The sequence below is a fragment of the Mastigoproctus giganteus genome, chromosome 12 (genome assembly GCF_048544385.1).
Source record: "Mastigoproctus giganteus isolate SK-2022 chromosome 12, ASM4854438v1, whole genome shotgun sequence".
In the NCBI taxonomy this organism is placed as follows: Eukaryota; Metazoa; Arthropoda; class Arachnida; order Uropygi; family Thelyphonidae; genus Mastigoproctus; species Mastigoproctus giganteus.
In genome coordinates this window covers 70,041,414-70,056,160 of record NC_143586.1, presented here as the reverse complement: position 1 = coordinate 70,056,160, position 14,747 = coordinate 70,041,414, and the positions used below count along the sequence as shown (strand labels likewise).

The following is a 14,747-nucleotide window of genomic DNA, read 5'->3' as shown; positions in this document are numbered from 1 at the left end:
GTATTGTCAATGATATACAGGAATTTTTCCAGCAGGGATAAGGAGGTGATTATTCCATTGTATAAGGCGATGGTCAGGCCACACCTAGAGTACTGTATACAGGTCTGGAGGCCTCATTTCAAGAAGGATGTAGAGCTGCTGGAACGAGTACAGAGAAGGGCAACAAGATTAGTGAATGGAACAAAGGGATGCTCTTACGAAGAAAGGCTTAAGTTTTGCAAATTACAGTGTCTGGAGACTAGGCACCAGCGAGGTGATCTGATAGAGGTGTATAAAGCCTTGAATGGTTTAAGCATGCTCAATGCTGATGGGATTCTTCCTCTAGCTCAGAAAAATCACCTGAGAGGGCATAAATTCAAATTGAGAAAAGACAGATGTAGGATAGACGTGCGGAAATTTGCCTTTAGCCAGCGGGTGGTTGGTTGGTGGTTTTTTTTTTTTTTTTTTTTTTGATTTGGTAGTTGTTGGCGCTTCGGCTTCTGTGGCCATATTGCACCTCCCAAGGTTTTTGCAGTACTTTGATCCAAGTCCGAGGCGGGAATCGAACCCACGACCTTTGGGTTGCCGGGCAGGTACTTTTACCCACTCGGCTAGCCCGGTCGGCCTTGGTTGGTGGAACAGACTTCCATCCCTTGTGGTGGAGGTTGATAGCCTAAATAAGTTTAAGGCTCAGTATTTTGAACGAACAGAGGGGTGAAGTGGAAGTGGTTTTTTTTTTTTTTTTTTTTTTGGCTGATGCTGCATAAGCTTGCTTTCTTGCATCAAATGCCTCTACTAATGCTAATGCTAATGCTAATGCTTTGTGAATTGGGGTCACATTTGCACATCTCCAGTCTATGGGTACCTCCCCTGAGTCCAAGGAAGCTCTCATAATTATGGCTAAGGGTTTGCTTACTTCCTTTGCTGCCTCCTTTAATATAACTGGATAGATCCCATCCACCCCAGGGGCCTTTCTTGTGTTTATCTTCAACAATTTCTCCTCCACTTTACTCTCAGTTATTACAAGATTCTCTAGCTTACTGCTAGAGTTGAATACACCTCTGGCATTCCCCTCGCTAAATAACTCCTCATGTGTGAATGTCGATGCAAAATATTCATTTAATTTGTTAGCTACCTGAGCAGGATCATCAACAGTTGACCCATCGATATCAAGTGGACCAATCTGATTCATCCCCTTCCTTCTAGAGTTTACATAAGTAAAGAACTCTTTGCTGTTTTTCTTTGCATCCCTTGCCAAAGATTTCTCGTAATCTGCCTTCGCCTGCCTAACCTCCTTTGTAACTTGGTTACAGATCAACTTGTATCTATCATAGGCTTCTGTGTCATGTGTTAATTTGTATGTATCCCATGCATGTTTCTTCTCTGCCATATGCCTCATCAGTTCATCTGACATCCATTTAGGTCTAAACCTTGAACAATATTTCTTAGTTGGTATGTAAAGTCTAGTAGCTTCCAAGATAAGTTCTTTGAATGCTTCCCATTTTGCATTTACTGTTGGTAACATCATCAGTTGGTCCCACTGTATAGAATTTAAATACTGTCTCAGTCCATCGTAGTCGCCTTTACGAAAGCAATAACCCTTCCCTTTACCCCTAATGTTAGTTACAGTTACCTCTTTGAGTAAATCCCACTTCAGCACACTGTGATCACTGCCACCTAGTGGTTCATTTATCTGCAGATTCTTAATGCATGAAGAATCACTGCTGATAATCAAATCAAGAGTATTCCTCCCTCTAGTTGCCTCCCGAACATGCTGATGTAGAAAACAATCATCCAATAAATCCACAAAAGCCTTGCTAGTGTGTGAGTGACCAGCCCACAAATTCCAGTCAATATCTGGGAAGTTAAAATCTCCCATTATAAGACTCTCTGATTTACTGGCCCACTCTATTTCCCTGTACAGTTTCTTATTATACTCATCAGAGTCATTAGGCCTATAGCACACTCCTACTCTCAATTTTGATCTCCTAATGTTTATGTCACACCAAACTGACTCGACACTGCACTGTCCAGCGATGTCCACTGGCTTCACTTCCTTGGTTTTTATGTGTTTCTTAACTAATAGCATAACCCCTCCTCCCTTCCTATCCAGTCTATCTTTTCTGTAGACGTTGTACTCCCCAAATTCCAGTTCTGCATTCCTTATATCTGTGTGACACCAAGTCTCTGATATCCCAACAATATCAGCCTTTGATGTTTTGAGCAATACCTCAAATTCATCAAATTTATTTACTAAACTCCTAGCATTGGTGTACAAGCAAGTATACATGCACCTATTTCTATTCTTAGCTACCCTAACACAACCCATGTGTTTACTTGTACCACAATGACTCCCAGCAGTCTCTGAAATATCCTGAATCTTGTTTTTCAGGCTTCTGCTCATTCCAATAGAAGCAGTGCAAGAATCTCTTTCACCTCTGCCAGTGGCTACTGTTAATCTATTTGTCTTTGTATCCCCCCAAGCTAGCAGTTTTCCGACCCACCTAACACTGCCTCGATAGCATCAGCAAATATTCTTGCACCCTTTCTATTTAAGTGTATCCCATCCCTGTAGAAGCAATCCCTCCTGTTAACAAGTACAGTCCAGGCTGAAAAAAATTCTACCCCTTGAGCCTTGCACAATCTTTCCAGGGCCGAATTGATCGACAAGGCTCTCATCATATACTCCCTCCTATCGTGTCTGGGCAGAATTGCAGACACTTTCAAATTCAACCCTATTTCACGGCTTTTTTTCAACAGTGACATGTACTTGTTAAGCAATTCTGCCGGTCTCCTACTCTTGATATCGTTAGTGCCCACGTGTACAACTATATCACCTTTTGTGCCCTTAAAAGATGATATCTCTCTACAACGTCATCAACCTTTGCCCCTGGCAGACATACCCTGGTCCTGTTCCACCTATCCTTTTTACAAAGCATGTTCCCCGTTTCCCTGACAATAGAGTCACCAACAACTACTAGTTTTTTTGGGACCAACGCTTTCTGCCTTGGGGGTTGCCGCTGTGTTTCACGATGACCAAGTGCAAGCTCTGGCGTTGATGTGGGCAGCTGAGAGCTTGATGGGCCCCTCAATTTAGTTCCTTCGAGGGCATCCACCCTGTCCTTCAAGCTCTCATATAGGCCCATAAGAACGCTGAGTTGTTGCCTGATTTCGATACACTCCTTGCATCGTGCACGCACAAAGACATCCCCCATGGCAATATCATGTCCCGTACCTGAATGCTCCACAAACATCATGCAAGCTGTGCATTTTAGAAGGCTTGACTCAGAAGGCAACTGCCCCCCTCAGTTCTCCTCTGAGCCACAGCACTTCCATTAGCTTGAGCCTTTTGTTTTGCTGCTCTGGTCTGAGTCATGATTACTTTTAATTTAAATAAATTTCAATTTCAGTTTATAACCCTAACTTATCTCCCAACACAGCTATAACGGGATATATATTTTTAGCGTCAAGTATTAATCAATCAGTCAAGTATTAATTATCTACGAGTTCCCTTTATATAACTTCCGTATCAGTTATGTATTAATTAATTATACGTATTTATTAGATTACGTTTGTAATCTAAGTCGGTATATGTATTTAGTTAAAAGTGCAATTTAAATGCCAACGAAGTTGAACAAGTTTAATAGATTTTACCGATCGCTGAAAATATTATAACGTATACTATACTAACGCTATCTAGGTTCGATATATAATGATCGTATGACAAAGACAAAGGCGGAAGTTACGAACGGTAATCTATGGACACTTAAGTATTAATTAACTTTCAAATCTCGCTGTCCCAATTCAGAATAAACCAACGATCCTTACTAGGTCTATAAGCTACTTACAAAAAATAATTTGATGTAAAAGATATTCAATAAGCGGTTAAATTTGGCTAAAAAAACTTCTCGTTCAGCGGAGTTGTAACTTGTAACACGTGGATTTGATACCCTTACCGATACGTTTATGCAATTACAAGGCCGAGTAAAGAATAAATACACCAGATTAATCAGAAATATCACAAAATAATGCTATACTACTAAATTTAAATCAAAAGTTTTAGAAAAACAATAATTTCAAATCAATAAATAAGAAAAATCCACTTAGCGGCTTTGAACACGTCTGGCCCGTACTAGCCTCGTCAGCAGACTCCCAGTTGGCAAACCATAAGATGGAAGTTTGTTTAGAAGACCTTTATGCCAAACACAATCAAAAGCCTTTGAGATGTCAAGAGTAACTGCTTGTGTTTCACCGAAGTTTCCGTTGAATTTGTCCATAAATGGGTAACATAAGCCAAAACATCACCGGTGGATCGACACTGATGGAACCCATACTGGTGATTGTTGATCAAACGGAAGGTTTCTAGGTAGTTTTAAGAGTTGGTGGTTAATTGATTTCTCCATTACTTTAGAAAGAATAGAAGTAATTGCAATGGGACAATAATTAGATGGGAGCGATTTGTCACCCTTTTTAGAAACTGGCTGGATATAAGCAAATTTCCAAACAGAAGGAAAAACACCTTTGGAATAAGAAAGTGAAAAAAGATGGCAAAGAACAGGAGTAAGTTCAGGAGCACAGGTTTTGAGAACAAGTGGAGAAATACTATCAGGACCTGGAGCTTTCTTAGCATCAAAATTCGTAAAAATCCTTCTGAAATCATTCTTTTGACAGAAGACCACAGGAGGCATTGAATGGAGCGTGTTGGGAATGGTGGGAGGTGTTTTACAAAGATCATTAATACAGGAGTTGGAAGAAAAATGGGATGCTAACAAGTCAGCTTTATCCTTGGCTGAAGTGACAACAGAATCAGCTGGTTTTGACAGAGGTTGGAGCTCAGATGGGCAAAGGTTGCGGCTAATAACTTTGGCAAGAGACCAGAATGCTCGGCTACCATTAGGGCAAGAAGCAAGTTTCCTACTCTTAGCCTGTTCAAAATTTAGTCAAAATTTAGTTTGGACTGATTCATAACTGCTTCACAATTGTTGCGAGCTCTGGTGTAGGCAGAAAATGAAACTGAAGAATTGGAAACAAGCCAATTACGATATGCAACATTCTTCTCTTGAACAGCCTTAGCACATTTATTGGAAAACCAAGGTTTAGACAAAGGACGAGATTTTAACGTGGAATGTGGAATAAAGGATTCCATTTCTACAAAAATAATTTCACTGACACGATCTGAGCAAATGTTGACATCTGAAGTTTTGAAACAGTAATCTGACCAAGGAAAAGAAGCAAAGAAATCTTGCAGTCATCCTGACTTTCATTCTTGTAATGCCAAACAACATGAGGGTGGGAATAGCCATGAGATAAAGACTCCATTGGAGAAGAGACAATCACCAAGTTGTGATCTGAGGTGCCTAAAGGACCACTCACTTTGACCGTGTACTTAGAAGAGTTGTTGTGAGAAAAAGATCAAGTGTGTTGGCTGTATAGTTAGGATTGTCTGATATTCTAGTAGGTAAATGAACAATCAGTGTGAGGTCTTTAGTTATTGCAAAAGCCTCAGAATCTCGACAAGCATGGTCTATGTGACTAGAAAATGGAAGCCAGCTGGAGTTGTGAACATTAAAATTATCAAGGAAAATTACCTCACTGTTAGGAAAGTTGGACTGGAGAAAGTCAAGTCGCAAAGAGAGGAAGTCAAAGAGTTCCAAGTGATTATGGGAGTTGGGAGAACGGTAGAGACAACAGATGAATTTGACAGAATGAGCCAGAGAGATTTTAAACCAGAGAAAATCAAAACGAGGAGATTCCAAATTACCAAGTCTCTGACAGGGAATATCGGAATGGACATATGCACAAGTATCACCTTTGAGGTGAAAGGAATCATACAGCGAATAATTTGGCAATTGAGATGAGCAGTGGTTGAATCAACCGATAACTGAGATTCTGTCAGAAAAGTACATGGGGTTTGGCTCAGTGATGTCCATTTCCACTGTAAGTGGAAATGGACATCATTGAGATTGGAACTGAGACTATGTATATTTGTGAAATGAACTAGGAAGTGTTTGGGAGGTTTAGATCTTTTCTCACAGATAAGTTTGCTTTATTAGTTTGACAATTCACGGTGTATTGAATAGTAAGAAAAAGTGGGGGGAACATGCTGTATGAAGTATTGAAATTTTTGTATATGGCATACACATGGTAAGAATATACTCAAATCTCTCCTACATACACACTACTTGGACTGCCTCCAGTCACTATCTGGCAAAGTAGAGGCAGCAAGATTATACACTAGTTGATCTGGAAGTCTCCTAGAGAGTTACCAATAGGTTCAGCTGGGTGTACTAACTAGCGGCCGGCCTGCAAACTTCGTTTTAGAGCTGTACCCTCGGAATGTAAGGAAGTTTACATCTCGCCATGGTGTTCATCATAACCTCAAAAGACATTAATCATACTGCATGCTGGAAGAGATGGGGGAGGGATGACCGGAACTTAGCTCTGGAGACTAAACATGGGTTCCACCACTTCAAGCCTCCACAATAAGCAAAGTGGTGGTATTGCACCGGTTGATGAGAGTCATCTACCACTTAGTTTTGCCTGGTAACACAGAAGGGTGGTATCCCTCCATGTGGTGTGGGTGCTACACCTCGACCCCTGCTTAGGTTGGTTCACACCTGGGTGGTCACCCCCACAGTGTGCTTGCCCAGGATTACTAACAGTTCCGTCATCATGAAGGTGCAAGCAAAGGATTTTGCTGTCACAGTGTCCGGACTTCACTGAAATGAGGTCACTTGACTTGGGTGTTGCCCGAATATCAGTTCCATCAGCGTTTTAGACTCCTAGGTAGCAAGCACAGCTTGCCTGGCATATCTGAGAAAATGTCTGCGACAACCTCAAGGACCATATAACTGCATTCTTGTATAGACGATCCTGCATTACTTCTTTAACCAGTAACTCCATTATTTTCCCTGGAGCAGAAGTCAAGCTTACAGGTCTGTAATTACCAACTTCGCACTTATCATATGCCTTTATAAAATGGGGAAACTTTTACACATCTCTAATCTCCATAGGATCTTTGCCAAATCCAAGGATGCTTTCATAATTATGATTAAAGGTTTGCTCACCTCCCTTAATATAATTGGATAGATCCCATCCATAACATGTGCCTTATTCGTTTTTAGTTTCAACAATTTTTTTTCCACCTTCCTCTCAGTTATCACAAAATCATTTATCTCCCTGTTAGAATTTGACATACTTCTGGCATACTCATCTCAAAAAAAAATCTCACAAGTGAATGAATGTAGATGTAGAATATCCATTCAGTTTGTGAAAAACCTCAGCAGGACCATCAACAGTTATATTTTCTTTTATAATAAGAAAATCAATGGGTGTTAACAGCATCCTTTAAAAATGAATGATATGAAGGAAGGACTACATAAAATAATACCTTTTAACCTTTAACCTGAATGCAGAACAAATGAATGCTTATGGCATCTTATCAGCATAATACATTTTCCTATCCAAAAATAAGTGCTCATCAGGCTCAGCCTTCGAAGTACCTTTAAAAGAAAAGGTAGCAACTGGTAAAAAAACCAACTTATTAGATATAAGACAGCCGGGACATCAATAAATGCAAGGATTATGATTATTCTATGTTTACTGATGTCCCACACATATATATATATATAGGGTGTCCATATTTTTGGCACTTAAAACACCTTAGAAGATTTGGTATATATGACTGTATAGGGTAGAAAAGATACTTAGCTGTGATTGAATTAGAAGTCAATCACAGCTAAAAAGTATCTGCAATTTCATGAAAAGAAAATAGTTATAGCTCATTCTATTTCTTCATTGTGGAGATGACTGGAGGAAATTTGCCACCGAGTTGTCTGACCTGGTTCCTGATTAATTTGAATTGGAATTTATTGATTAAGGAGGAAAATTTAATGAAGGATTATTTTTTGGTCTTTTTTATTATATAATAAGCCCTTGATTTTAATTTATTGTATAAGATGAGAGTGGCAGTGGTAGAATATCTACAAAATTGATTTCATGCTTTATTTTTTTTTCTTTTTGGCATTATTGCAGGTCAAAGATCTTTCATTCTGCTCATTGTTTACATGCTTATGATTTTGGGTAGAATATCAGTAGCCAATAAAGTATGACATTGGTTACTGATAGCATTTGATGTATGATATTCTCAATATATTCACAAATTAAGATGACAGTGAATGACTTGATGTTGGCAATGACTTGTTCATCATATGACATGTGCAAAAGTACACAGGATGCACTCCTTGGCAGTTGACACTTGAGTTCTGGGGGCAGAAGACACTTTAATTACAAGGCCTTTTACACTACACTGAGCATATGTAAAGAGCATCATGACCGGCCATATATATATATAGGGTGTCCATATTTTTGGCACTTAAAACACCTTAGAAGATTTGGTATATATGACTATATAGGGTAGAAAAGATACTTAGCTGTGATTGAATTAGGAGACACTGGTGTCTTCTAATTCAATATCACAGCTATTACTATTTATTTTATAGCTATTACACCTTAAGTTTTCGGTTCAGAACAGATTTTCTCTTCAGACATACTGAGAAAATCCTATTTTCTGAGAATACGTGACAGAAAACCCACAGGTGTGTGTGTGCAGTAGCATACCAGTGTCTTGTAGAGTGCTACCACACACACACACACACACACACACACACACACAGGGCTAGCCGGGTGGGTAAAGTGCCTGCCTGGCAACCCAAAGGTCGCGGGTTCGAATCCGGCCTTGGGCTTGGATCAAAGCACTGCAAAAACCTTGGGAGGTGCATTATGGCCACAGAAGCCGATGCGCCAACAACTACCAAACACACACACACACACACACACCCCACCCACCATTTGATTGACATTCCTCCAAATAGACATGGCTCAGAGGAATTGTTCTGAGTGCCTTTGCAAGTATGTTGTCAGAACGAAGTCATCTGGCTGATATAGCCAATTTCACCAACCCTTCTGGATGAAAAAGAGCAACATTTTCCCTGAAAGGAACTTTGTTGGGGTACCAGAAGAAGGATTGACATTATGAGGATTCAGGAGAATTTTTCCTTTATTCAGTACCAAAGGCTCCCTACCTGCCATGGAATCCAAAGGGATGTCCACTACCCTGCAAGTAATAAATGTACTTGTGCCTGGAACATCAGGGTTACCCAAGCACCAGATTCAGATCTCCATCAGTGCAAGTAATGTCCCTTAAACTATGAGAGTCTTCCGTGGCAGCTTAGTTGGCATGAACATTGCATCTGTCCTTCATTTGGAGAGATCTAAATTTGATTAGCAATGATGACCGGAGAAATTCTAAAGTCCTCAAATGAGGTTGTAGTTAGCCAATCTCAGGTGGAGGGAATAGGGATTTCCATCCCACACAATATAAAAATCAGCTGTAAATGCACACTTCTACAGACAACAACACAATAGAGATATGAGTGATACACTTGGATGCTGTCACGTGAATCCACTAGCTGATTGATCCTAAGCAAGTAAGCAATACGTGATCTCCTGTTTTGTTTTATGTTAGCGTTTGGCCCCCTTGCCCACCAGGATTTTCCTCCTGTTCTGGATTTCCATTAGTTAGAAACATAGTGATTGATTTATGGGGTGTGTGTGTGTGTGTGTGTGTGTGTGTGTGTGCACGCACACATGTGCAGTGGATCCCAGTGGAGGATCAGCACATTCATCTTGTCACGGGCACCTGAATGTGGTGCCCATGTAATATCTAGTATTCAGGTGCCCATGTCAAGGGAATAAAGGTAAAGGAAACAGAACTGTTTTGTATAATCTATATAGAAGATTTATGGGTTTATATGTGAACTGATGAGCATAAAATTTTATCATATGTATACAACCGTACAATTAAAATTATGGAGGAATCATAATCAGAATTCATATAGTTATTAAGTTAAAAAAAAAGTATTCACACACACACCAAAGTCGTCTGTATGCTTGCTGAGTGCTGCATCTCCATTAATTCGGGAAGTATGAGTTTTTGGCTGGTTACTTCCAATGTTATTCATGTGCAAAGACAACTCAGTTTGTTCCCTGACTGAAGACTTCAAATGTCTAATTGGTTGGGCAGCTGGATAAGAAGCTCTATGAGTAGCGTTGTGATTTCTTTTGTGGCGTTTTTTTACTACACTAGATTTACTAGTTATTACAGGAACATTCTGGAAAATAAGAAAAATGGAAAATGAATTATTATAAAACAAAATACTTTTAGAAATACATATATAAATGGTTTATACCTGCTTAGCAATTTAAAATTAAAACTAAAGCACAAATATTTACTCTATATACATAATTCGGTTCATGTTCATAAATAAATATATTTTATAAATACACTTGCAAATATTAATTTTTATAATTAAAAAAAATAAAAATAAATCAGCAACTACCTGTAGCGACAACAAATTTGATTTAATGCATGCTTAACTGTAGTTTCAAAGAAAGCTTCACATCATGTGTACATTCTCTCCTTCTGCCATATATATATTTTGATGCATTGATTTGTTTAATGTTCTTTAAGTTCAGTGACAATCACACTACAATATTGTCCTGTGGCCTTCTGACAAGTGGGGATCAGTAGTCACTCTTAATTTATTTTTCTTTCTTACATTGGCTATGAGAAGAAACACAGGTGTGCTCCTAAGCATGTTGGGATGCATCCCAACATGCGGGATGACTGGTTTGAGCATGGCATAGCTCAAACCAGTCACCACTTAAATTCCATCGATTAGATATTACAAAGTGCAATTCCAGGGAATAAATAATTTTGCTAAATTTTTCATTCCATTTTTATTTACACACACAATTTTATGTACATTCTTAATTAGATGGTATGAACCAGAGCTGTAATGCTCAATACGTTCTATGTTAATATCAATATTTGTAAAATAATCAGAGAAGCTTATCTCAATGTAGTACATAGAACACTTCCGTATGATACTCTCCATTAATATATATACATTAATTTATATACAAGATTTATCTATATAATATATTGGTGTAAAAACATCATAGACAACTCTTAAAGGAAAAACTACGATAATAAATAAATAAATAAATATTCATTTATTGCAAATACAGCAAACCCATCACAGCACATGGCTAGGGGCAGATAATAATACAAAGGAAATAACATAAAATAATGGAATATGTACATAGCAGATTTCATATAGACATTAACAATGACTATGAATTATAGTTATGAATTAAAAAAGAATTTGCAGAACAGGACATTTGGCTTTCAGTTGCAGTTACTGGGTTGAAGGCAGGGTGCTGTTTTTATTTCTCTTCATTTTATCGGAGATCTGACTCCTGTAGGCTTCAGAGTTGATTAACCTGTTCAATCAATGTTATGATTATTTATGAGGTGAAGGGATGCATTGGGGAACATTCTGTCCATTTGTTTGATTTGAATTGCTGGTTTCTTAAATTTTCTCTGTTGGGGACAGCTATTATATTGGCTAAGTTTGGTGAATCGTATGCAGAAGTGATTAACTTTGCAAGAAGCATGACTCCAGACTCGTTGATCATCTGTTGCCTGGAAATTGTATGGGGAAGACGAAGCTTACTATTGAGCCATCTAAGAACCCAATGTTCTAGGGCAAGGAATTTCTTGATGGTTATTCATGGAGCACCAGACCAGATTTCGGAAGCATAGGACAGAATGGAAAGATGCATCTTTGAACATGCTTAATGACTGTTTTTCTGTCTTGAATCGCTGCTGTTTCTTGTTTGATTAACCATTTTGCTTTTTGAATTTTTTGAGCAACATATAAGTAGTGGGCATTAAAGGCGAGGCATTATCAAAAACAACTCCAAGGTCTTTGTGAGCATAAACATTTGGGATTGGGACAACTGAAATATACTTGATGATTTCACAAATCTGTGAATTCACAACTTTAAATCATTGGCATATGCCAGTAGATTTGGATTTTCTTGTAGAAGTGGTTGAAGAGATGCTGAAAATATAGTACTGGAGAGAATGGCTCCTTGAGGAATGCCTCTTGAGGTTGTGACGTGAATACTGTCAGTACTAGTGGGGAAGAGGAGAAGGCTGCGATTTAGGCTGTATTGAAGATAGGAAATAATCACTGTGTCTTGTTGTTTGTTTGTTATTTGGAGCATTAGCAACTAAGGCCATATTGCTCCGGGATATGCAGTGGTCATTCCCTAACCTTTCCGCAACCTCCGTATTTGGTGGTGACGGGCTCGAACCCCGGTCTAATCAAGAAGCGTGTGCTATGCACTGCTGCTCTTTCCCACCCCTGGCTACGGAGGCGCCTAATCACTGTGTCAACGAGAAAATGATTTTTCAGTATTTCAAAAGCTTTTTTGAGATCTATGTTGTCGAAAGCACTTTTGATGTAAAAGTAAAATACATTGCATTATGCCTTATCTTGAAACGCAGTTTGGATGTGCACAATAGTGTCAGCTAGGCTTGTTGTTGTGGAGCACCCTCTAGGACCAAAATGCACGTTGATAGGTGCATTAGCGAAGACTGCATGTTGAAGATATGGGAGCATGATTTTTTCAATAATTTTAGTAATTATTGATGAAACAGTAACTGGTTGATGGCCAGGATGGTTATTACTGCAAGGCTTTTTAGGAATCAGCGTAATCCTGAAAGTTTTCCATTGTCTTGGAAGGAATGGCTGGGAAATGCACCTGGAAATGATATGCACTAATGAATCAATGAGGACAATCTAATAATAAAACCAGGGATGCCATCAGTGTAAAGGGCATCATTACAACTGTATCTCATAGTGTGTTCCTCCTTTACAAGGAGTTACCATGAAGCACTACTTCAAATAAGTAATGCTTCACTAATAGAGAAGACTACTGTTACTTATTCTCAATGGGCATCACGACCCAAATGGCACCGTATCAAGGCTTGTTGACTTTTCATTGGTGGGTAGGCAGGCAGGCACCCTGGTAATGAAAACATGACAACCCAGTTGTGAAGATAATCCCACAATATGAGAGATGCCAAAAGGTGTATGTGATAATGTTTAAGTAAGGCTAAATGCAACTGGGCATAATATTTTTAAGAGTTATAATTATCTATATAATATATCGGTGTAAAAACACCATATGTGTTTGGGTGGTGGTGTCCACTGAGAATAAGTAAAAACAGTCTTCTCTATTAGTGAATCGTTACTTATTCGAGGTTGTGCAATACACGGTAACTCGTTGCGAAGGATGAGCACAATATGAGATACAGTTGTAATGATGCCCTTTACACTACTATTGTAGTTTTTCCTTTAAGAGTTGTCTATGGTGTTTTTACACCGATATATTATATAGATAATTATAACTCTTAAAAATATTATGCCCAGTTGCATTTAGTCTTACTTAAAAAATATAAGATTTATATACAGCAAAATAAACACAGCTCCTTGAAGGCATTCCTTTCTTCATTAAGGAATAAGTCCAAGAATTTAAGTGGTGTGTGTGTGTTTTTACCTGTATCGAGGGTGGCTCCTAGGGCCTAAGTCCATCTCCACCTTGTATGTCTGTGTTGGTGTAGAAACTCAGCAGAGCTTTATGTGTTAGTATTAGTGTATGGTGTGTCAGGCCACCAGGGAGCAGCAAACACCCAGGCAGCCGCTGCCCGCTCCCAGGCACGAGGAGCCGGGCCTGGGTCTACTATCACCTTTAGTGCCTTGTGCACAAATCCCACACCCACTGGAGATAGTGCAATACCAGTGGGTGCCAAATTTTGCTAACAGTAAAAGATTTTTCTTTTCATAGTCAGACCTCAGTAATAATATCAAACTTGCCTCTGACTGCTTTTATCAATTGTAATTCTATTGCCACAATCTAAAATTGAACACAGGCTGCCTTCATGAGAGGTGGATGACTGTTTACTAACATATCTCTCATCAAAAGAGCTACTAGTTTCTGGAAATTATTCCCATCAAAGAAGTAGCACCTGCTCTGTGTTTTAAGCACATACCTGTCCCAAAGTGAAAATTTGTGACAAAATGTCTAACTTTACATTAGAGTTACCACTTCTTTTTTAAATCTGGGAACAAAATGGCCTCAACTTAAAGAATATGAAAAATAAAGAAACACCATTCTGTATTTCCGGGAACAGAAATAAGTAATAATAATAATAATTATACACATGAAATTATCATCATAGTAATAACCATTAATAATTTTAATTAATTAATTATAATATTAATAAAAGTATAAAATAATTATTAAATTATATGGTGTTAAGCGGATAGGATCCTCCTCATAATTAACATACCCACACAGTTATCAAAATGCTCAGAATAAAGCTCCTGTCTTTGCAGTGAGATGCCTTGGTATTCATTACTTTAAAACAAATGATATCTCCAAAAGGTTATTCTGCCATTCATTTAAAGGATGAGACAATGGCTAAATGGCAGATTATGGTTTTTGTGAAGTAAAGATGTCATCATATCTGCAAACACGGTACTACTTTCAAAGTGTTTAAAAGTAGCAAAATTTGAGGACAACTCATTGTGAAGGAAAAGGTTGTTCTGCTGTAAGCATTAAGATTATGAACATAATAGTTTAAACCAAATGGCTGTAAAGCTATTGTGCCATAATTACCATTTGAAGAGAGCTCGTGATGAAATAAGCAGAATATTGATCTGAAAGGAGACTGTGACGATATGCAATTCTTATAAGCCACCTTTCAATGTTTCATGTTCTAAAAATTTAGGATTTCTCAGTACAAATAATTTCTAGGGATTGTCTCACAACTGAGGGAATCTGGTAACCTT

The 14,747-nt window shown here is 38.5% G+C and overlaps 1 protein-coding gene across 1 annotated transcript in view; it reads right to left on the bottom strand.

Annotated features, from left to right (window-relative positions):
- Nucleotides 1-14,747, bottom strand: part of Khc-73 (Kinesin heavy chain 73) — a 959,680-nt gene that overhangs the window by 55,426 nt on the left and 889,507 nt on the right. Inside the window, exon 39 of the mRNA XM_090386270.1 lies at nt 9,914-10,151. Within this exon, the coding sequence (XP_090242396.1) occupies nt 9,914-10,151 (238 nt within the window). The remainder of the gene's footprint in view (nt 1-9,913; nt 10,152-14,747) is intronic.